Source organism: Phaethon aethereus (genome assembly GCF_964289735.1).
Source record: "Phaethon aethereus genome assembly, chromosome: 4".
In the NCBI taxonomy this organism is placed as follows: Eukaryota; Metazoa; Chordata; class Aves; order Phaethontiformes; family Phaethontidae; genus Phaethon; species Phaethon aethereus.
In genome coordinates this window covers 45,403,546-45,428,620 of record NC_138578.1, presented here as the reverse complement: position 1 = coordinate 45,428,620, position 25,075 = coordinate 45,403,546, and the positions used below count along the sequence as shown (strand labels likewise).

General features: G+C 38.3%; 1 protein-coding gene across 2 annotated transcripts in view; it reads left to right on the top strand.

The window, feature by feature from the left end:
• The window catches only part of ASB5 (ankyrin repeat and SOCS box containing 5), a 28,635-nt gene extending 7,269 nt beyond the window's left edge, over window positions 1–21,366 (top strand). The window contains exons 1-7 of one of the 2 annotated variants that reach the window (XM_081999580.1): window positions 10,210–10,438; window positions 13,671–13,750; window positions 14,851–14,958; window positions 17,342–17,492; window positions 17,628–17,762; window positions 19,607–19,798; window positions 21,159–21,366. In XM_081999580.1, the coding sequence (XP_081855706.1) occupies window positions 10,381–10,438; window positions 13,671–13,750; window positions 14,851–14,958; window positions 17,342–17,492; window positions 17,628–17,762; window positions 19,607–19,798; window positions 21,159–21,286 (852 nt within the window). In that variant the 5' untranslated portion in view covers window positions 10,210–10,380 and the 3' untranslated portion in view covers window positions 21,287–21,366. Of the gene's footprint in view, window positions 1–10,209; window positions 10,439–13,670; window positions 13,751–14,850; window positions 14,959–17,341; window positions 17,493–17,627; window positions 17,763–19,606; window positions 19,799–21,158 lie in introns of those variants that run through there. The other variant, XM_081999579.1, reaches the window with a different exon arrangement.
• The last annotated feature ends 3,709 nt before the right edge of the window (window positions 21,367–25,075 follow it).

The following is a 25,075-nucleotide window of genomic DNA, read 5'->3' as shown; positions in this document are numbered from 1 at the left end:
TAAAGAAAGCTGTTGTTAAAGAAAAACTGTTAGGAAACTCCAGTACTGGATTGGGGCAAGCTCAAATTTACCATCTTCACTGATCTTTTTTGCAGCGGTGGGACATAAGGCAACAAGGGAAGACCAAAATAGTATAGCTCCCTGAAGGTGGTGTTCCTTCCCTCAGCCATAGACTTGTTATGAACAGAGTTCTGCTATTCACACTCCTCTCTTGTAGGGGATGTTCTCAAACATTTGCAATGCAGGCAAGCAGTGAGTGAACTTCTGCCAGGGTTGGATGATGATGGCTTTGGGGGAATGCATTACGTGCCTAAGTACTGAGCTCTATTTGTGATTGCAGCAATGCTGGCTGGTTGGTCATAAATCCATTATGGCATGCTGCATCTGTTGCACTAGTGGATGTTACCCTTTGCTATGTCTACAGTCTTTCTGGCAGCAGAAATGCTCTCTCTCTTTTTATGGATGTTCTCTCACAGTAATTGGCTGAAGATTTATTCTGCGGTGCTCTGATACCGCTCTCGTGCTGACTACTGGGCTCATACCTTGTGTCTGTCTTTGTCGATATTTGAAGCCCAGGCCTGCTTGGTAACTGATTTGGCTAGATTCATCACCATGATTGCTGTGATTTGTTTTTCTTTAGCCCACATATTAGCAAATATTCTGTGTTACCACTGCCTGTCTGCAGGAGATCTGGCAGGTACATTTTGCAAGTCCACAAGCCAAGAAATGTAGTAAATGTATCATTGTTCCATATTTGACTTCTGTGGTGGCTGAGACAGAGCCTTTATCATATCAGAATTTAAAATCTTTTCTAAACCTTCCATTCTGAATCCCAGCATCCAAGGATACAAGGCCTAACTGTAAAAATCTCAGGGGAAGAGGTAGGAAAACTACTAGCCATCTTGCTACCTTAATAATAGTAATAGTAATAATAATTTGGTTTTCCAGCTAAGAGACAGTGGCGATACTGCATAAAGAGCAGGAGTGTGTAATAGGCTTTTTTAGTGCTTATAGCAGCATAGAGAAATGTCATTTTATGCTTAAATAACTAATGACATTTTAAATATTATCTGCGTATCTGGTGGCATTTGCCAAGATGTGGAGGAGAGAGGATTGGCTGGTGGCACCTGGGTAATGCCTAAGCTGCTTCTGCTTATGGCTTATAATATCATTGTATCAGCCATGAAGTATGACTCGATGCAAGAATCTGTTTTAAAAAAAAAAAGTTGTTCCAGTCCTTTCCCTGTCCTGCTGTTAGAGCTTTATCACTGTACCACTAGGGTGCCTTTAACTTCCTTGGCATTGAGCCGGCACTGCAGGATGTAACTGTGGCCACTGTGGTCTTTTAGGACACTATGTTTTTGTCGGTAACCACATTTCTGTAATTATTTCTGAAACTTGCTTAATCTTGACTTCTCCTACAGAGAGGAATGTTCAAGATCTCTGCTGGTTCGTTTCTGGAAATTTTAAATGGCAGCTCTTGGGGTACCGGCAATGAGATCCAGGGAGCCTATCTATCGTTTCGGGTTAATGGTTGTAGTCTGTGGATCACATCATCAGGAAAAGGCAATTTCTAGTCCTGTTCCAGAATTTAGTGTGCTGGGTTCCGTGCAGTTACTGTGACCCCATAATAATCCTGGTCATAAAAGTAATTTGAATCTGAGAGTACAGAACAGTTTGGGAAGCGAGGTGGCTCATCAGTTGGCTAACTTGAGAAGGGTTGCACACAAAAGGCTGATCTGTGATGTTTTAAAATAGTGCAATTTTGTCCAATTTTTCTTAAGATAAATTGTTGTTACTGGAGTTTGGAGTGTATTGCATCGGGCCGTATCATGTTGAAAGATGTGGGGTGGTGGTTGTTGTTGTTGTTTTTATTAACACATTTTTTTGTGTGTTACCACAACTGCATCTTTATTGCCTTAAGAACAGTCTTCAAAATAGAACGAATTCTCCATTGAAAGGGAGGAGCAAAAATGTCTTTCCATTTTCATTCCCCCCAGTTAAGAACTGCTGCCCCAGTAAACTCAGAGCTATTTGCTGACAGAAACGTTGAAAGTGTACCGACATTTCTTTTTATAAAAATCTGGCTAAAAAAGATTGTGAAGAAAATCACTTCAAAGTTTCCTTTAACAGCTCTTCCCCTGGGTTATAAAAGTTGAATAAAACTAAATATTAGTGAAATGCAACGTAGTGGTTTATTTAAAGCTTGTCTGCTAAATTGAGTCAGAATTCCAAACCCATCAGTAAATCCTCCAGCTTCCTTACTCTGAGACTGTAGTGCCTGCTCCTTCCTCTGGCTGCTTTTTTGCAGGTAGCTGCATTGCTTCTGCGAAGTACTGGAATATGAATGCTGTCCTAATTGCTTGTGTACCAAGGCAGGGCAAGTAATGGCTTGCTGTATTTTCTGCATACTTGGATAGCTACTTAGATTTCTGTTACAGGTTTTCTGATGGATTTTTGAAGTGTTTGAGTGTCTTCTATAGAGGAGAAAACTGAGGAACGGAATCTGAGTACCAAGCCTAAGTAGTTTCAAATATTAATAGTTTTATTACCTAAATTACCTGATTTTTATTTGGTAGCTAATGTAACCCAGTATGCAGATGGCTGACATGAGGAAGATCACAGAGCAATTCAATGTCAGAGGTAGAAGTGAAATAGCAAGTTCTTCAGGCTCCACAGTTTTAACTGTGTGTTCATCCCCTCTTTATATCAACATCTCAATTCTTTTTTTAATACATTTCCAGTTGAATTCTGATGTTAGTCTAGCTTTCACTTTTTTTATGTACTGTTGCAACAGAACTTTTTAATGGCCTTTGGAGGATGAATAGTTGTCCCATCTGGATTTAGTGCGAAGTTGCTTCTAGAGCCCTGAATGGGATAAGCTTTGCCGCCTTTAAAGCGTGAAAAAATGCCCTTTTTTTTTTTTAACACGTTGCATTCAAATTTACCTAATAATGAGTGGCAAGTGTCTGTGGAATAGACATACTTTTCCTAGTACCCTTTCCTTGAAGGTGGCAGATTTTAGGGGTAGTCTAATTCCATTAGTAGCTGATTGCTTCCTGTGCAGTTCTCTGGACAAGAGCGAGCAGGTGCCACTGACTCCCTGAGGGTCTTCTTCTTTGAAGCCGTGGCAGCTCTCTGTGTATCTGCTGGTTTCCTTGCTCGTGCAAGTCATACTTCTGAGACTAATAAAATAATAGGCAGGGGCACTGGAATATTTGTGGAAGGCAAGTTGTATGAACTACTTCCAGGTTTGTACCACTTCGCTAGAAGGACCCAGCTTCATTCTCAGCTGACCACCTCATCCACAAAACTCCTACAAAAACATGTAGGTCTTGTCTTCCCAACCCGCTGTCAATCCCTGCCCTGCAGTGCCAGATGCTTGACTTGATCCTGATCCTCACCACCACCTCCTGAAAGTTCTGGGATTCCATTCCAAATGGAAGGGAAGTGTAAAAGTGAGATGAGCCTCAGAGCCATGGCAAGTATGGAAATTGTCATCAATTGTTTCTCACCTGGAGAATAGTGCTGATGTCTTCCTGACACAGACACATGTATACACATCTTTAGTAAGGTTTTCTGTTAATTCATCTTCCAGTGTTTGCTTACTTGAAGAAAACACTACAATTTAACAAGTAATTCTAATATTAAAGGGGTATTTTGATAATGCTCCCTTTTATAATGAGCACTTGTGGAAAAGCTCTGTTCAAAACTTAGTCTGCTGGATATGCAGAAGTGTTTATTTTAGTCTGTGAGATATTCTGGTTCATTCAGCTAGATAAAACCTGAGAAAAACACCTTTTGGAGCATAATGTCTGGGAGGGTGCAGTTTTGTTCCTTCTTGCAGGAACAGCAGTAGCCCACCTGCTTCTGTTCTGTAAAGATTGTAGTGCCATTCCGGTAGGGCAGTTCTCATGTGCAGTAATTTCAAGATGAAATTTGCAGCTGCTCCTTCTTTTTCCCCTTCCCCTACCTAACTATAATCGTGCCTCTGATTTTCTCTTAAAGAAAAACAAAAGTATATAGAAAATTTTATTAAATACCTATGTATTATTTCAATATCTTAGGGATTAATTTTTGTTAGGTACCTGAAAGGAGGAATATTAATGAAACCCAGTAATGTTAATTTCTCTTTAAAAAATTTACAAATGGCTAGTGTTTATACTAGTAGAAGAGGACAGTGAGGAAATACTAGAAAGAAGTGGTGGGGAGGTAAAGGTGGCAACTTGACTTGTTATTAGTACAGAAAAATCACGGTTCTCTTTATCCATGCTGGAATTTTCTCATGGGTTGCTTTCCCTGCAGATTTCTATTGTATAGTATCAGCATGATATGTAGTAACAAACAAAAAAAATCCACTACTAGTTGGTTGCCCCTGTTAATATTTTAAAAAAATATTGATGACAACTTCTGACAAGACTACAGCCTTACTTTCATAATGGGATCAGACTTACAAAATAACCAGTGAAATCTTTTTTTTTTTTTTTCCCCAAACCATGCTTTTATTTATTCAGGATGTAGTTTCTAGTTGACATCTGTAGGACACCTTGTCCCCTATTTAAAAAAAAAAAGCAAAACAAAAAACCCACACAAAACAAAAAACCAAACAAAAAAACCCAAAGCAAAAATCTCCACAAAAACCCAGAAGTGCTTCATAGTTTCATAGATTCTTCTGAATTTCAAAATCTCTTTTAACTGCAAGTTACATATGAATAAAGCCTGATGCAGTAATAATTATTGCTTCTATTATTAAAAAATTGCCATTCTGATAAAACAGTTTTAGTTTTTCTGGTTTAGGCTGCTTGTTATTCAAGCAACAAAGCATTGAATAGTTATGCTTTAAGAATCTGTTTCTTTTTTGGTTAAATGATTAAAAAATTAACACCTTCTTTCCATTTAAATAGTTAAGACTCACGCTGTAGCTAAGCTGATTCTTTCTCTGTTTTAAAAATAGCAAATGCTAGAGCAGTCCTTCCCTTCCCCCACTATGTACTCACTAGTCCAAGCTAGTAAATGTTACTGAATGGATTTCAGTGTTGTAGCCATTCTACAGTAAGTACAGCAAGATCCTTTGTGAAAAAGCGAAAGGAGGAAAAAAGGTAGTAGAAATCCATTTGCGGATGTTCGTCAGACCAGACTACCTGCACCAATGACAGACAGGCTTTCCACGAGAGACAAATAATGACAACAAACACGGCTGTTCAGAGGAGCCAGAATCTCCCCAAAAGACGCCTAGAAAGTAGAGGGGAGTGTCCTGCGAAGCGAAAAGCTAGCTGGGGTATTCTGACCAGCCAAGGTTAGTATAGCAGCCATGTCGGAAACGGTGTGCTGCAATATGCTGAGCTGACCCAATTTATGATGTTCTAGCTCTAAACTGTTTTGGGGGTGTTTTTTCTAGCTGTAATATAAATGCATGTTTAAGTTAGTGGTACTTTATTGTCTTGCATGGGTTAACACAAGGGCGTTGAAGCTATTTTTGTTCTTTCTGCACTCTTATCAGCTGATCTAAAATACCTTTTCTTGTTTATCTACCCTATTTGTTTTATGCAAGTGTTTAAGGCTTGACTTACCCTGACTTTTGCTGTCCTGTCACAAGGTAACTGGATACTGAAGGCTAATTGTTTACAACAGGGAACTGAGGAATGAAAGGAGGGGGAGGAGTAAACTTTACATATAACTTTGTGTAAAGAGAAGTTTATAGGTAGCTGAAATAGGAGGCAATGGAGCGACTGTGGGTGACAGAATTCTTGTGCTGTACTGAGATACTGAAGGCAAGGATACAGTTGTAAGGGTTTTCATAGAGAAGTACGTAGAAGGTATTTAGCTTGCTGGACACTGAAGTTTTTAGCAATGAGGAACAAACTCTTTTATGAAAGAAGTGCTTAGGACTGCTATTGTCTGTGACATATTTTCCTATTTTTTTCATAATACAAGGAACTTTGAGTAATTGCAAGAGTCTAATAGGAATTTTTTTAAAGAGTGATCGTAATTCCAATAAACATTGATCATATCATAAGACTTAGAGTGAAGCAAAAAAAGAAAATAAGTAAATCAAATATGATATCAAATTAAAAACTGGAGATGTTAAAACAGTCAAGGAAAGGAGGAGACAGGAAGGAGAGATTTGATATATTGTGCATAAAAATAATTATGAATTTACCATGTAAAACATAACTCTTGATTCCTATAACATATAGCTATTCTTAAAACTACTTTGCTGATTTCCAGTACTGCCATTTTTAGAGTTAAGCAATGTTCAAGAACTTAAGCAACAGTTACCATAGCTTCTCAAGTAACTGTTTGAATGCAATGGTACCGTAAGGTTATATTTGTTAATCAGTTTTAATATGCAGTGTGTCTTTTACCCTCATACTGTTCACTGTTTGGGCTAAGATTTCCTGATCTGTAGTAACTTTTATTTATGAACATTTCAGCTAGGTCAGTAATTCCCCCCAAAAACTAGGACATTCTCCCTCAGACTGAACAGAAATTTTACAAAAGTTTATCAATGTTAGCAGTAGCCACTCCTTGGTATGGTTCAGCGTTAGGCTCTTTTGCCATTCTTATAAAGTAATAGCCACAGTTAGTCAAGTTTTGAAATTTCCAAAATCACAAGAATCCATTTTAGCACGGTCCGGCTACTTACAGCCTCTTTGTGTTTGCCAAACTGGACATATGTATTTATTAACAGACTTCTTGAAGTACTGAGAGACTTCTGCTGCAGTTGAGGCTTCTGGTTGTTGCAGTTCACTTGATATTAGCTATATATGTTCTTCAAATCTGAAGGAGGCTCTTTTCTTCCCATGGTTCCCACCCATGGAGGCATCCAAACCTGACTTTGTTCTTCAGGCACCCTTGTAGAGCAAAGGAAGAGAAAGTCATACTGCAATGCAGTATGGAATTAAATATGCAGATTGGAAAATGGACTAAAAGTGATGCGGGGGCTGGAATATGTCGTGATAATATTTGGTAGAAGGGCGAAAAGATAGAGTCAGGCTAGGAAGAGATCTTCAACCTACTGGCTTTTGAGGGTCCACAACCAGGCAATTTTACCAAGATCTCCTGGGTGTGGCAAAAATCAGCACACTGGGCCCAGCTTTGCTACCCAGGTGGGTACCGCTTTTAAGGCTAGGGATTAGGCCAAGTGCTGCATTCAACTCTCTGGCAGGCTGGGAAAATGCTGAGAATCCTGAGCACAGCTTGAGGAAAATTGCTTGCAGTCTGGATTAAGGCTGAGACTACATTTGAGGAGCAAAATTATTCCAGGCAGAAGACCTCCAAAGTCTGAACTCAACTTAGAATGTCCATATGTCTTTTCTGTCACCTTCTAGTTAGGCCACTGAAAAACGCTTACTTTGTTTTAGTGACTCGCCCAAGGAAATAATAACAGCCTAAGAGTACTACCAGCTGCTCCACGTACTCAAATCTGATGTGTGTCTAACAGATTACTGAATTTAGAGGTTGATGTGATTTTACACCTTGGCACTCTAGCTGTGGCACACAGTTTGCAAGCTACTTTCAGCTAGAAACATATTCAGCCGGTTGCTGGTCCTTCAAGAAGATGGGAAAAACAAAACCGTGCATGAGCAGCGGACAAGGGAGTTGTCGCTGTGCCTTCGTGTGACGGGCAAAGGGGGCTGGCACGCTCCTTCCCGTGGGCGCAAGGCCCGGCGCAGAGCCAGCAGCTGCCGCTGCCATCGTCATTACCATTGCCTTCGCGTAGCATAATGTCGCTTCTCTTGGGAACTGAGCGAGCTGTGTTTGGGTATTGCCGTTGTGGGGGGTTTTTTAGGGTTTTTAATACAGTTTAGTGGCTCGTGTTTCTGTGTAAGGAGTATGTCAAATTGCTATGCCAAAGCACTCAAAATTTAGGAACAGTTAAAAGTAATGCTGCCTGTGCCACGCTGCTTTGGCTCTCTAATGCATTATAACCCTGTATTTGACAACACGGGCACATGCTGGACTTTTCCACAAAGCCCCTGCTTCCTTGGATGTGCAAGGCGGATGATGTTCTGAGAATTCATTAGATTTATACTCAGAAAAAAACACACCCTATGTTTTCCTGTGTGTTGCCAAGGTTAGAAGGCATGTAGTGAATAGTAGGAAAAAAGGGTTAACATTTTAATGTCCCTAAAAGCAAATTCTGTTCTTGTCTTTGCTGTGGCACCTATGTGTTTCAAGACCAATCATCCAACCTAAAAGTTTCTGGACTGATCATGGTTATTATTTTCTAAGGCTGAAATTTCAGAAGTTCAAAGTTCTCATGACCATAACTAAACTATGCTTTCAGTGTACACTCTAATGCTTAAATACTCTGAAAAAAATTAGCTATTAGATTGGGTTTACAATTGCAGCATTAAAACTGTCTTTCGTGTTCCTTAGTTATAGAATGGTATGAATGGATGATGTTACAAAAATAGTCAGCAAGGGTTTTGAAGTATTCTTTTGTTATTGGGAGAATACCGTTAAACAGGCAATATAAAATTAACAATGCTATAGTCAGTTTATGGTTTGGATAGCATATCTTAAAGAGCGAGAGATCCTACTAGATATGGTGGTAAAAAATAAATTTAATGCTAACTCATTCATTGAATACAACACTAGAATGGCAAAGCTAACGTGGTCATGTAATGTGAGTGTATCATAAACAACTGTGTGGGGAAAATAAATTTGTTTTGTATGGCTTTCAGGAGTAGGAAATCATTGGCATTTGCATTTGGAATGAAATCCCCAAATTTTGAAAGTCTGCATGATGATAAACACTGGAAAGAATGTTGATTCGAACCAATCAAGGTTTCATTTTTTTTGTATGTGTTTATATATTTATGTGTATATGTATGGTTGTATAATTTTCAGTCAATTGAAAACAAAGATTATTTGAAACATTGACCTGCAAGGGCTTTAGACACAAATGGGTGATTTTATAGTGCCACAGTAAAAAAAAAAAAAAAAAATCTGTTAGCACTTCGTTACATATACAAAGTATCAGGCAGTTTTAACAACTGGAGTGAAGCGAGTCCATTGGCTTCGGGACTATAATGTTACAGAGTTTTTCTGTTACAGTTATCGGTCCTGTCTGTTGCTTCAGTTGCCAGAATCAGAAACACTCAGAATACATCCTAAGGAATAAAAGTAACAGTGATGAGCTTAACCCACAGCTTTCCTTAGTTTTGTAGAAAGAAATATTCGCTACAACACTTTCCAAATAATCTGTGTTCCTCATCTCCCCATGATGAACTGGGTCAGGCTTTTATTTTCAGTTCTTCTCTGATGCTGCTGCTGCTTCTGACGACTGGGACACAGTCTATTTACCCTTAGAGCAGTATTTTTCTGAAGTGCTGCACCCTGGCATAAATCTTCTCACAGTGAAGTTGGTGAGAAGATTTCATTCATTTCTAGTTCTCCTTGTTTTGAAAACTCAACTTTTTAATGTACCTTTTGTACTGTGGCTTTTGGGTTTTTTGGGTTTTTTTTCCTAAGACTACATAAAGTTTTAGAAGTAAAAACAAAAGGATGGGATGACTAGAGTTGATGACTTTTACGAAAATATTTTTACTTAGTATTTTACTACTATGATCATAATTGCAGGAATGACTTACAGGTAATTGCAGATAGAGGTAGAGGAGTGAAGTCTGTAGGAAAACATGAAGAAAATAACATTAATGACTTAGAAATGGATCCTAGTCAGAATTGCAAATCCCTGGTTTGGGGGATTTTTCACTGCTGACAATAGTTACCCGAACCCCAATTTAACAATCAAAGAAAATGTTCAGAAGATAATTGAGGCAATAGTGAACTGCTAAAAGAAAAATGCAGTTCAGCATACAGATCAAATAGCATTTGAAACATGTTCAGAATATCTTTGCTTATTTCTTTTCTGAGTATGTTATGCGTAAGTATTAAAATAACACATGAACATTTGGCAGTGCTTCCCTTACAAATCTATGTAATAATGCTGATTTTTGAGGATACAAAACTGTGTGTCTTATTGCATGCGGTTAAAAGAGGAGGAGTTTGTCCTGCAGTTCTTATTCAGCTCAAGGTGCTCTTGATTTCAACTCTGAGCTTCTCTTGTGTTGAAATTCCCGTTAATCTCTCTTGGAAGGCAAATGCACAGATATTGGCACTTTGAAAAGTTGCTATGTTAAAAAAAGAAATGTGAAAAATGAACTAAAAGGGCCACAGTCCTTTAGCATAAGAACCGAAACTGACAACTTGTATATGCTCGTATTTTCAAAGCTGTGTTTACTGAAGGGTGAAAGTTCATGTTACAGTGAGCTGCTGATCTCCGTCCAAACATAGCTGGAGTGTATTAAGAACAGGCCCAACTAGCAAGAACATATTTTTTAAATTTTTTTTTTATTTTCCAGATTGAAAGAAATGAGTAGGATTTATAATTGCAGTTGGCTGGAAGTGCCATGGGGAGATGGAGATTTAGGTATTGTATGATACTTTGTAATTTTGTTTTCAACTTCGCCTGTTAATACAGCGGATATATTTATTCTTTCTTGTTAGTGTTTACAAAGCAATGTAGGCTGCCCTTCGTGGTAAAGTATACACCGGAGAACTTGGAACTAATTGTGGCTTCTAAATATAGTTAGAGATACTTTGTATTCGGCATCTGTCAGAGACGACATCAGTAGGGAATTAATGCATTAACAGTTTTGGAATAGACTATGTTTGTTAATACTGCTGTTACAGACAACCGTGAATGCGAAAATGTCCTTGTTTATATTCTTGTCAATGTTTTTTTCTAAGTGAGAGACATAGCAAGTTTGTAGATTAGCAGAAGGCAGCACTCTAGACAAAGAATTTACTTTAAGACACTTTACATTTATTTTTGATACATATTTACTTTTAACATATTCTTGTCCCTGTGGTATTTAATGATGAATTACTATGTTTCTCAATAAATCAGTTGAAATGTGAAAGTTTTTTTTTCCAAACTTGGTTTGCACAAAATATTTCTGCAGCATTTTGCTTATAGATTTTATTTCTAGTAGAGGTGACACAAGCATTTTGTATTTAATGGATTTAGCAGAAACTGCTAGCTGCTGGATGTCTCTACATGAAGACAGGGATATAAGGTGGGTCTAGGTGCAAAACAGAGCTCACAGTGGGATCTGGCATCATTTGATTCTCAAATGTCACTGGAGTAATTACATTAACAGGCACTCTGAGCAAGAGGGAAGGAGGTGAAGGAAAGAAGGGTGGAAAAAATGTTGCCAAGATCCTACCTGCATCTTTGTTCCATTTAGAGTTACACATGGCTACAAAAATGTCCAAAGTGTGAGTGTATTTAATGGGCATAAAAACTTCATGACACTTACAATTCTATTAGATGTTTTTCTATGTAGTAATTAAGTGTCTTTTTTTTTTTTTTTTTGCTGTTAATTTAGGAGTAGGGTAAACTGTCAAGAGGGGGAAGTTCTCATCTATAGAGACAGAGGGACAAAATTTCAAAAGTAGTCTCTCAGTATAAATTCTAATTATTTTTGAGGAATTCTTTGCAGCTGCCAGCGGGAGAACTTAATGGATCTAATTAATTTGAATTGGAATGACTTGAGTGCTGGTTCAGATACTACCACAGAAGGAAAACATTGGTCAAAATTCTCATAGTGATTGTACACGTCCAACCTACAAATAGGATAAATATATTTGAGCTTATTGGGATGACAAAGAAAATACTGATGTTTTGTAAAAATCCAGTCAATTCAAGATTCCTGAGCTCAGTTTTTGTAATATAATAGGCCTTAAAATCATAATCACTTTGTGTATGGTTTTTTTTTTAGCTGTTATTCTGACTAGCAGTAAGAATTGCAAAATATTACATTTAATAAACCTAAAGTAAAAAGCATAGGGAACGATGTGTGTGCATGTACATACATGTGTACACACAGATGATCAGAGCTTAGTGCAAATAATTCTGAAAGAGTATTGGAGGATGGACCCTGCCTATGGTCCCTCTCCTCCCACAGATGAAAGAATACGAAGAGTTTCACAGATACTGGATACTCTGACATAATAGAAATCTCCATGCATTTTTAAGATCAGTATTACAGAGCTTTAATCTCCTATATTTTTCAACTTCTGTGATCAGCTTTATATAGTCTTACAGTAATTTAAATACTCATCTGTGCTTTTGTTTTGCTAAATTCTTGGTCTCGATAGCATGCAGCGCCGCTGAGTTCCACAGCGTAGCTCTATGTTCTGTGAGAAGATACAATCTTACCTCTGAGTATGTTTTAGTTTCATTCACTACCACCTCTAGGAAAATAGAGGTTTTATCTCAATTTCCCTATTGTACACTATTTCATATGTTTTTAACTATGTCCTGATTTCTTTTCAGGTTGAGCAGTCTTAATCTTTTCATTCATTCTTCATGTGATTTGATGGGTTTTTTTATTGTAAGCAAAAGTGTACTTTCTGAAATCGGCTAATGGACAGAAGAGGTCCAATAGGAAACAGAAACACAGTTTCTTGAGTTTGGACTGATGATGGACAGTGATTGAGCAATAGCCTTCCCATTTAAAATCCATTGCCTTGTCACTGAAATGCAGTAACTGGCTTTGCAGGCAGTCCCAGTCCATCGCAACAGACAAAGTCAAACACGTTTATGCATTGGAGATTCATCTGCTGTTGTTACCAATTCATCATACTTAGCTAATTCTCTCTACATTTCTTCAGAGATTTTGGGGGGCTTGACGTAACTCACATGAGTGATTGTATTAGCATTTTACAATTCCAGTGATTTTCTTCTTGCAGGAATAAATACCGGTAGTTCGTAATATATTTTAAGATGGTTCTTCCTTGCACAATCTCTCAAAACTTGACTTGCAAAATTCACACAATAAATTGGTATCAGCTATGCCTGTCTGGCTCGAAGGGACCTGTCAGTGGCCAGTCTTCTAGAGGAAAGGGCAGGTTCTTCATCGGGAGCCACATGATGACTCTGGGACCTGGGCTGGGAGTTGAGGCGGGGTATGTGTGTGAAGGCAGGGTTGTTGCTGGGTTTCTCTTGGGGGTTTTTTTCCCATTCTTTTTTGAGGGGATAAATAAAGCAAAATAAATGCCAAGTCTTTACATTAAGCATATCTAACTATTTTTAGCCCTAATAGCCTATTAGAATGAGAACTTAGACTTAATATCGCATTTCTACTATAGCAGGTTTTTTTTAGTGTGATTGCCACTGTATTTTTTCTCCTTGCACTTGTGTAGTACCTGCAGATCGATGTCATCATACACAAGGATTTCCATATTGATTTTCACATACATCAGCTTTTTCAGGACTTTTTCAGGCAGGTTTATATCTAGTTTAAGTTCAAATATCAATTTGTTGAAGTCTATAAATTTCTATATACCAGCTGCAAAAATAAGTTATATTTATATATATGGCAATTGATCAATTTATTAAATCAGATTACTGAAAGAAGTATATCAATATTTTATTCTCTGTACCACATAATCATTTATTAGAGATGCTTACAGTTAATAATAGAGTAGTTTTTATTGTCTAGAAACTGATCATTTGAAATAGTCTCTAAAGAGGAAAAATTAATTTCATAGGACAGTTGATTTCATTCTGTGCATTATATTTGCTGCTTTGCTCTATGCATTCCAAAATCCTTCTAATTCATATGGTTTACTCAATAAATGTTGTTATTATATAGGTTCTTGGGCAGATCGCTCACCTCTGCATGAGGCAGCCAGTCAAGGACGTCTTCTTTCTCTAAAGACTTTATTGTCACAGGTGAAGACTGTGTTCTTAAAATTGCTTTCATTTTTAATGTTACTTAATTTCTCAGCATAGATTATTAATGCAGATTTAGTATGCTTTGCTTTGCTTTTTTCACTTGAATTTTTCAGAGCAATACACATTTAGGAATTTTTTATATGGTAAGGTATAAGTTAATATTTAAAATATTTCCTCTGTATGTTTTAAAACTTCTCCTCCCCCAATTTTTACTAAAGCTGCATCTAAACGTATCTCAGTCTTCCCCTCTTACATGGTGTAAGTCAATGGAGTACTCAGGTAAATAGAGCTAGTCAGGAAGATACTTGTTGAGGGGAAAAATCACTGAAAGGTTCTGGTTTTTGCATAGTTGTGATTTTAAATAAAAATATTTTGTTAATAGCAAAGGGGGAGACTGTAAACTGCTAAATTTCAATATTAACATTGTCATATTAGCTACTACAATATGGAAAAATTATACTGTAGAATACACTTGAAGAAAGCCAATAGATGCAATTATTAGTTCTTAAGAATCAAACAACATCTACTGCAGAAAATTTCAAAGGCTTGGTGATTTTATCAATCCAAGAAGTATTTTCTGTGCTAAAATTCATGGCTTTATATCTTTCAGACCTTAAGTCAGAGAATCATAGAATCACAGGACAGTTTAGATTCAGCGCCTTGTTGAGTTTTAAAGATCACCAAGAGTGGAGATGGACCAGCCTCTCTGGATCCTTGTTGCAGGGCTTCACTGTCCCCAGAGTGAAATTTTTTTCCACATAACTAATTGGAATTCACCATGTTCCAGCTTGTATCTGTTGCCTTTTGTCCTATCACTGTGCATCGCAACAGTCTGTTTCCATCTTCTTTGTATCCTCTATATCCTATTCCTATTTCTGATTTTTTTAAAAAAAAGAAGAGCTGACAACTTACTTTTATTCTTTTATACACATTGATTAATGAACAATCCTTTTTATGCTCATTGAAGATTTATTTATTGCAAGCAGAGTTTTAAGCCAGTTTAGAGTATGGTAAACTATTCATTTGAAGAGTAATGTGAGGAAATGACTCTTAACTGCTTTTGTATGATCTTTATATGTCATTCATGTCTTGTTTAGGGGTACAATGTAGACACACTAACAATTGACCAAGTAACTCCACTTCATGAAGCCTGCCTGGGAGATCATGTAGGATGTGCAAGAATCCTTCTTGAAGCAGGAGCAAATGTAAGGAATTGGTTTTTTGTACATGAAGTCCAGTGCTGACCTTGGTTTAACTGAGAAGGATATATTCCTTGATTCTTTTTTTTTTTTCTTCTAAATTGGTATTTCTCTCTACTCACTCTATTGATTGTGATGATCTCATTTAATTACAATAAGCTGCCCTCTGACAGCTAGCAAAGTGGTGGGTCAAAGAAACATCATTAGAGAGATGTTAGGCTAAAAGAAAACAACAACCAAACCACAAAATTATGTGTAAGAGTAGATATCAAACAGAAGAACAGTAACAGGGAAAATAGATGGGAGCCGGGCAGACACTGAGACAGAGTAATGAATTGGAGAGAATCTGCTAGTAGTATGTCACCAGCCTTATTTCTTCTCTGAATTTCATTACATTATTTCTCTTTTAAAATGTGGAATGTGTCCCTCTCCTTTACTGCTTTCCTCTTGCATTGAGTGGCTTGCAGAAGACTGTTCTTTTAATCTCCAGAACTTCTTTTGTTACACTGCACCTGTGTGCTCTTAAGTTTGTTTGGTCTGAGTACAAAAACGTACTGTCTCTTTTGTGTACTACTGCCACAGGGTGTCTGTCTGTTATCCCAAAACAAAAATGGGACTTTACAGACCACTTTCACTACAATCTCTGCTGACATCAGAGTTCAAATGCATAGTTTCCCAAGTCTCTGATCTTTGTGATGGAATTTATTTTGGATTTATTGTCCTTTCAATTCAGTTTTGAGAACCATGTTAGAATACGGTTACTGAGAGGTGGTCAAACATTGCAACAGGCTGCCCAGGGAGGTGGTGGAGTCACCATCACTGGAAGTGTTCGAAAAATGTGTGGACGTGGCACTTCAGGACAGGGTTTAGTGGGCACGGTGATGTTGGGTTGATGGTGTTGGACTTGATAATCATAAAGGTCTTTTCCAACCTTCATGATTCTCTGATTCTGTGAATATGTCTATGTTATTACATAAAAAGAAAAAGGAAAAAATACATAGATGTTTCAAAAAACAATTCCTCTCCACTTCAGCTAGCACAAGAATTCTAAAGATACAAAATTAGAGATACTATAGACAATACTGTAAGAACAAATTTAATTTTTCTATCTGAATTTTTTTTAGTACTTCTAATTGGTGGGTTTAGAGTTGCAGGGAAGAGGATAGGCCAGAGTCCTGGAAGGAGCCCTGTCCTAATACCTGTGCTCCTTCCTGTCGTGGTTTAGACCCAGCCGGCAACTACGCCCCATGCAGCCTCTTGCTCACTCCCCCATGGTGGGACAGGGAGAGAATCGGAAGAGTAAAAGTGAGGAAACTCGTGGGTTGAGGTAAAGACAGTTTAATAAGTAGAGCAAAAGCTGCGCACACAAGCAAAGCAAAACAAGGAATTCATTCACCACTCCCCATGGGCAGGCAGGGGTTCAGCCATCTCCAGGGAAGCAGGGCTGCATCACGTGTAATGGTTTCTTGGGAAGACAGACGCCATCACTCCCAACGTCCCTCCACCCCTTCCTCCTTCTTCTTGGTCCCAGTTTTATATACTGAGCATGACATCATATGGTATGGAATATGCCTTTGGCCAGCCTGGGTCAGCTGTCCTGGCCGTGTCCCCCCCCAGCTCCCCGTGCACCCCCAGCCTGCTCGCTGGCAGGCCAGCACGAGAAGCTGGGCTGTCCTTGACTGCTCAGCAACAACCCAAAACATCAGCACCTTATCAACATTTTCTCATCCCAAATCCAAAACACAGCCTCACACTAGCTTCTGTGAAGAAAATTAACTCTATCCCGGCTGAAACCAGGACACTTGCTTTAGTATTATTAGCCCTCACAAATTTGCCTGGTTTCCCTCCTCATTCTTTCACACTGGGAGTATTCAGTTAACCAGTGAGGTGGCAAGTTTGGCATAAAAGCGGCGAGCCTGTACTACTAACTTTGTGTCTGTCCTGTGAAATACCACTCCAACCTGGAGATTAAAACCGCAGAAGAAAATGGAAAATAAGTCTCACATTCCATATGGAGTTTGCATTCTCGAGAGGGCTGTGGAGAGAAGGTCCCCATTATCCCATTACTACACAGTGTAGATTTTCTGTATCAATGAAACAAGCTAAGTGCAATGACTTTTGAAAATTATTTACTGCCCAGATGTTAATGTGTGCTTTTTAGTATTCCAGGTGTATTTTGGTTTATTCAACATAATTTAATAAGAATAATAAAGTAATTTCAACTGAGGGGTGTGGTGAGAGGAAGAGAGTAGCACAGGGTCTGATCAGTTAAGCTACACTATTCTAAATGGTAATTTTTTTGTTATTTTAATGCAATTTCTACCTATGTCCTGTTTAAAAATTTGCCTTTCTTTCAATTCTGTTCTTAAATAGATTTTATATCTTCTAGGTAAATGCTACCACAATTGATGGAGTGACACCTTTATTTAATGCATGTTCAAGAGGCAGTGCAGCGTGTGCTGAGCTCCTGTTAGAGTATGGTGCCAAAGCTCAGTGGGAGTCCTGTCTGCCATCACCAACTCATGAAGCAGCCAGCAGAGGTAAGAAATTACCTGCTGAACAAACATGGAACAGTTGATGAATGTCTCAGTAATAGTGTTAAGAAATGTGTCCGGTTTTGTCTATGAGACAGCTTACTGAAGTCGAGCAAATTCTGTCATGCTTTGTATGGACAGGTCACAGCGAATGTCTTGAGGTGCTGATATCCTGGGGTATAGATGTTGACCAAGATCTTCCTCATTTAGGAACACCTCTGTATGTAGCATGTGTTTCACAGCAGATCCATTGTATTCGAAAGCTTCTTTATGCAGGTATGTCATGATTTAAGTAAAAATATTACTAGTTTGTAAAATAAGCATACCCTACTCACCTTTGAAGTGAACTGTGCTCAGTGAGTGAAATGAGCAGCCTTGCCTGCAGGGCTCTAATTCTGAGTTTATTATGTGATGCATGTTTTCTTACAATAACTTACCATGTCTTTCATTTTTTTGTGGCATAGCAAGCATATGAGGGAAAAAGGAAGGAAGACCAATAAGAATGGATGTTCAAAGTTTTTAGCACCTACTACAGCTTTGTAGATGTTCATTTTCTGTAGGAAAAACAAAGGTAAAATATCAGCATTGAGAAAGCAATTTTATATAGCAATCATTGAGCTTTCAGAGAAACTTTTTTAGCAGTGTAGTCCCACTCTTTTTCATTCTTCAGCGTGTTCTGATTGGTCTTTTTACAAGACATAGAGGCTGAGTTGCAGGGAGAAGAGGTAAGGTAAAAGGCATTTGATCCTAAATTTCACATTATTTATTTAATCAATGGGAAAGAGATGTTGGAAGCAGACTCTGTTTCAGCACAAGTCCAGAGACACCATCAGCATAGCTAAAGGATCATTTGCTGTGTTTCAGGTAGTGACACACAGGGCTTTTGTGTTCTGCAGCACAATGAATGAAAATGTATACATGAATAATTACAGACTTGCCATCATTTCACCAGAATTGTTTTTCTAGTTAATTGCACTTCATTTAGAACTTAAGCAAGCAGTTAAATAGGTTCTCGTTGAGTCAGTCTCCTTGTATGATTAACTATCCTATGTCACGATTTTTGTGTTTAAGAACCGCAGAAGTATAATTAGCATATTTTGGGTTTCAAATTCTACCATTCGTTAAAAGCAGTAACAGAAGGGCATATTCTACATTCGTTGGTGCCCTGAAGTAGAAAAGGGCATGTAAATTGAGAATATAAGTAACAACTTATGTCAATCTGATTTTGTTCATATTTTATCAGCTTATTAAAATGTATTAGAAGTTGTAAAGCAAATAAACAATGAAATAGGCAAGAAAATGGTACTGTGGAGGTATTCTCAAATTGTTAATACTGAGAACAGTGAGGTACTCAGACTTCAAATCTAATTGCTAGGCCTGTGGTATTATTAAATTATTTTACTCAAATGGGAATTAACAAGGCAAAAAGTGTTAAATCAGGGAGAAAAGTTGGTACAGAAGCCAATTTTTGGTTTCACAAGATGAGTAAAACTCTCTTAAGAAGGCTGTGTTTTTCTTCTGTTTAGAATAGTCTAGAAAACTGTTGGGGCAAACCCAGTTTTAGGGGGACTAACAGCTTGCCTATAAAGCAAATTCTTCCATACTAGCTTGTTTTGTTTAACTCTTGTATGAATAATTTTTTTCTTGAATACAAACACATTATTGCGAACTAATTTAGTCCATTTTAATTTCAAATACATTAGCAATTCCTTATTAATACAAAGGTGTAATAATTAGTTACCAAAATGTAAATACTAAACTTCAGTTTAGTGATTCTTTTTAAAGACTTAAATAAGGAAACTATATTTTTATGTAGTGCAAATTTTCTTAAAATGTACTTTTTTATAATTAAGGCAACAATGATGCTCACCTTTTGATTTGTCTTTTCCTCCTTTAAAATCTAGTTGTGCTTGGGTAATAAAATCTAGGATAAGTGTCTGTGTTCAAAAAACCCGACTGGTATGATTAGCTATAGTACTATGCAATAAAATTAATATAGTAGCTAAATTCACTGTGGCATTCTAGGACAGTGGGGTTTTTTGTTTTGCAACATCATTTTTACTCAATAAGAATTTTAATTAATTTCTTCTTATGCCTCTTTATGTGCATCTACCCACCAGGTGCCAACGTGCAGAAGGGAAAACACTTGGAAACTCCACTCCATGCTGCTGCGCAGCATTCTAGTACAGAGATCGTAAACTTACTCCTTGAATTTGGAGCAGACATAAATGCCAAAAATACAGATTTTGAGAGGCCTGTTGACTTAGCTGCTCCAAGTAGTTTAGTGGAGAGAGTGCTGCTCCTCCATGAAGGTGAGTTTTACATGCATGTTTTTGCAACTATAACTTGTATTCTTAAAAAAAAAACAACCCATCCCCCAAAAAAACCCCAACAACCCATGTTATAGAAGCTAACATTGTGCTTTATGAAATGAATATGTTAACATTCAGTTAAATTCCTTTCTACCTATAAAAATACCCAATAATATTTAATCTCAGGCCAGATCTGTTGACCAAGCAGCATCAGAATTTATACAAGCTGAAAATGTATCATCTTATGTTTATTGGGTGTTTACACAATTACACATTAAAGCTACATTTGTATTGGCTGTTACAGACCTTGTTAAAAAGAAATCAGATTAAAAATATATTTCGTTTTGGCCAGCTGTCCCAATATTTTTAAAAATATATTTTTAAGTGTATATAAAGCATTTTATTTTGATTGTAGGCAAAAAGTATAGTAAGTCTCATTTTCTAAATTTACTTTACTGAATTATAAGTACCTGAGAAATAAGAGTCGACACTTAAAAGTCCCTTAAAACTCTTAAAGGTCTGTTGCCTGAGAGAGAGATTATATCCCAAAGGGAACTGGATTTGTTCAGACTGACCTGAACGGTGTAAAAGTAAGCCACAAGACAGAGGTGGGAAATAAGCAGAGAAACAATAACCTCTTTAAAGGTGAACTGACAAGTAGCATTGATTAAATGTTTTCTTCCAGAAAACATCTCTGTAGTCTGAATGCTGTTAAAAAGAACCTCTAAAACCAGTTGGTTATCACAAAATTACCAAGGCTAGTAGGATTTTAAAATCCACAGCAAAGATGTCAAAAAAAAAAAAAAAGAAAAGAAAAAAAAGAATTGTCATGAAACACGGATGGTTTTATTGGCCAGAGAGACACAGCAATGTGTTCATCCCAAGGGGGGCTTAGAGGGAAAAAGGCATTATCGTGAGCTAGTAAGACATGGTCCAGGATCTCAGGGTATTTGGCCTGATTATTCTTGTTGCAGTGATGTATTCGTAGTGCAGCTTGTAGTGCTGTAGCATGTATTTCACCTGTTCTATGAATAAAAAAAACAACAAACCAAAACCACAGTTTTTAAAGTTGTTGACATCATATATTTTCTGGGAGCAGGTTTTTAATGTAAAAACAGAAATTAGTTGCTGACCTGACCTTGCTTTTTTGAATATATCCCTGATTATTAAGAAGGTTTCAGCAGTCCCAGTCTTTATCTTTGAGGACAAAAGGGCTATGAATGAAAAGGAAGGAAAAGGACAAATTTGCAAAGTGCGAACTTTTTTTTTTTTGAAATGTCATTATTGTGCAAGACTGTTGTAAATCAAAGTCCTGGCTTTTATAGTTGTACAATTAAACTCCTTTTTTTTTTCTTTGCAGCCACACCATCTTCTCTTTGTCAGCTCTGCCGACTGTGTATCCGAAATTACATAGGAAGAGCTAGACTGCATCTTGTCCCACAACTCCAGTTGCCAACAATACTGAAGAATTTCTTACAGTATAGATAACATAGTAATGAACCTTTAGAAACTTGAATAACAAGTACTTTTTCTTCTTTCTGTTTATTGTATGTTTCATCTAAAGAACTGCTGGGCGGAAAAAAAGCCTTTTGCATATTACTTAAAAAAAATCTCTTTGACACCTGGTGTTGGTATATAATAATAATAATAATTGGGAGCCATTCAGCAACTGGTACCAAGGTGCTAATTAGGCTGAATTGAATAAGTGTGCTGATACTCTGGGAAATGATTGTCTAGCTTTAGCTTAACACTTACTAAGTAGCTTTAGTGCTGTTAATTTTAATTGTATTTATACTTTTAAAATCTGTTTGACACACCTGAACCACAAAGAATTTCTTCATTATTATTTGTTAAGCTTGTCCATTTGGAGTCATTATTTTCTGTGTTTTTAAATTTCTGTTGTTTGTGTACCTAAAAATACTTGGTGATAGGTGCACTCTACACATTGATTAAAAATAAAACAAATAGATGTCAATTTTTCTTCTTTTTCTTTACACAGACAATTCATTAATGGCAGTGTGAAACTTCCTTTATTCTTCCTCACTGCTTGTGCTGTGAATTAGAATTATGCTGCTGTGAACATAATCAATTTTTTCAGCCATACCCAGTTTATAGATTCTGTTTATTAGTACAATTGGTAACTTCAAAAATTCTAGAGGAATATTCCTCAAAAGCTTTAATGCTGAGATACTTCTGATCTCTTGTAAAACAATTATCTGGGTTCCTTCCTTTTCATAACAATGCTGTATCATAACTCATGGGCACATCAAATAATTATTTGCCTCAGAGAAAGGTATATATTATTGTACAGTATCTGTGAGGTTTCTGAAGGCATATCGTGTCCATGTGGATACTGAATCTTCAAGCTCACGGTCAGGAGGTGGATGCAAGGCTCCAGAAATACATCAGTTCTCTGTATCAGGGCAGGTATTGCTCTGAAAAGGACATTATTTCTCTTGCTGTCTAGTTTATAAACAATTACCCAGCTCCAAAAATCATGTTGCAGAATCCCAGAATGCTCTAGCAGACATTTCTGTGATCGGGTTGAAATTTCATTGTTCAGCTCTCTAGTGAGAGAAGGAATGCTGACACCCCCAAGAGACATTAGAAAGCCCAAAGGATTTCTGCCTCACTCATGTCCTTGCATGGTGACGACGGGCAGTTGTGTCAAAAAAGGTGGTATGACTACTTCATTGAAATACAGCGCTCCTTCTCTCAGTCTTTTCATTTGGTCTTCCTCTGAGAACAGATTACTTCCTCAGTGACTCAGTTACTTCCTCAGGTACTCAATTCCTGCAAACCAAAGCACAAGACACGTGAAAATTTACCACTTGCCCTTGGTGATTCACTCTCTTCCATTCCTTTTCAGTGATTCCTTTCAGTATTTATGTTCCCACTGGAAAGATGCTAAGTGAGGAACTAACTATAGAGGAAGTTTTTGCAAAGAAGAATGATTACTCAGTTGTTAAATTGTATCCACCTAATAAAAATGCAGGTCTCTGATACTTGCCCTTGTTAAAAGTAATCTTAATTTGCTTCTGTTCCCTGCAAAAACTCTAGTGAGGACCTCTTCTGGAGTCCCTGTAAAGGAGAAGTCAGATGCAAGTAAGAGGAACTGCTTAGGAGTCCATAATGTACGTATTCTGTCATGGAGCAAGTTGGGTGGTTTTGGTTTTCATCCAGAAACTAGTAATTTGTGGTTTTTATATATAATACCATTACTGTGTATTACTTCAAGAAACAAGGAAGTGCCAAGCAAGCCATGACACTGTTGAACTTTTCTATGTACAGTGAGATCATTTAGACCCTCACCTTCAGGTGTGCACAGTGCTTTTCAAATTCCACTGGGGAAAAGTGTCATTAAAAAAAAAAGCGCTCTCATGCTCTATACAGTAAGATCAGTTTTCAGCAAGCACAGCTCTCCTGCAAAGCACCTGTTCAAGACAAAACTCAGTGATGTTAGAAGTTTTGCTGGGAGTCACATCAAAGTCCAAGCCATCTCATTGCAAATAGGTGTGTTCATGCTCTTGTGGCATTTGCAAGGTCTATTCCCACGGATCCTTGCTGTCACTCAAAGAGCAAACAAGACCATTTTAAGAGTTCATGTGTATTTGGTACTACTTTAATTCTATAGAATGGTAGACTGGCTGGAAGAGTAACACAGAACTAGTTTACATTACAGTAATATTACTTCAATCTCGGGCAAGATGCATCTCATAATCTTAAATCTTTTGCTCCTAGATAATTACAAGAAAACAGAGTCACTTTGGCAAGCTGCGCCAAGCTGGATGGGCATCACTTCTGTTACTATGTAACAGGAACAAACAGAGCAGGGAATGGCTGCCGTTGCCTTGGCTGGCCTCGGGAGTGGAACAGGTCTCTGGCAGATCAGACCACGCTAATGCCACATACCAAAAATACATAGTAATGAAGTACCAGACACAGGTGTTTGGTAAAATTCATTCCAAAAAATTGATCCCTTGTTTAGCCAGAAATGAAAGGAAAGAGGCTTGGTCGTGTTCTCATTGGAGGGGGGAGCCGTTACAATGGAGCTCTGATGGGCTGAATTCTTTGTACGAAATAGATGTTAAGTAATGTATTAAAATACTAGGAGCCTGGATTGGAAACAAACATTGAACTGTGTCAGAGCACTATTAAAGACTACTTACAGCACACCCAAGTTTAGAAGGAGACTTCTTTACTGGCTGAAGTATCTCTTACATGAATTACTGTTACCAGCAAAAAAGTATCGCAAGACATTTTCAGGAGAAAGAAAAAAAAAAAGTAGTGTAATATCTCAATTCTGCCGGGAAGCGGCGAGCGGGCCTCGGCGGCGAGGGAGGCGGGGGTTGGCGCCGCCATGGCTTCACCCGCAGCCTCTCCCTCTGCCCCAGGCACTACCGCAGCTGCGCTGCGCCTGGGCGGGGGGCCGGGGAGCGGGAGCCGGTGCCAGCGGCCCCTGTCTCGGCAGGGACTTCTCCAACGGGACATCTCGTCGCGCTGTTACCCCGCGGGCATCCCGACCCGCGCCTGCGGGAAGGGGCGCCCGCCGCCCGCTGGGCTCGGCAGCTGGCCCCGGCTGCGGCTGGTGGGGGCCCCGCGGCGGCGGCGCGCGGACCGACCGTTGGGGCGGCCGTTGGGGCAGAGTGGGGCGGGGCCGGCCTAAACTCTGTCATTTTGAGTTCCCACTCCACTAGAATGAGATGTGAAAAGCGCATACGCCCACGGTAAGCAGTTGCTTTTGGGAATATTTGGCATATTTTTGAATTTGTACGAATTTAGTCTTAGTACTGCAAGCCTGTCTGTGTGAATTAAAGGGGTATTTTGGGCAACAAGAAATCTCAGTTTGGATAACAAAACTGTACAGGCAATCTTCTTCACACCTGCTCATGCCCAAAACTTTTCTTCCTGTTGTATAAAGTTTTTGCAAAACAGAAGATGAACCTCGCCCGGGAGCTGATGGAGGGAACAATTCACCGTGAGGCGAGAGCAGCAGAAGCGCCGGTGCAGGACACCTGCGGGATGCTAACTTGCAGAGGGTGAGCTGGGGATGCCTACAGGCGGTTTTGTCGCTGTTCATCACTAGCACTGCCCTGTTACTCAGTATCTTTCATATCTTCTTCCGATTTGGCAAGAATGAAAAATATGTTTTAAGAGTGAAATTTGGCTCTGGAAGAAGCGTTTGAGAAGCTTTAACGTAGTAGGTTGAGCTCATAGGCCTGGATATCAACTGCTGCTTGATTCCCTTCAGCTTGACCCTATAGCTTTGGTCAAGCT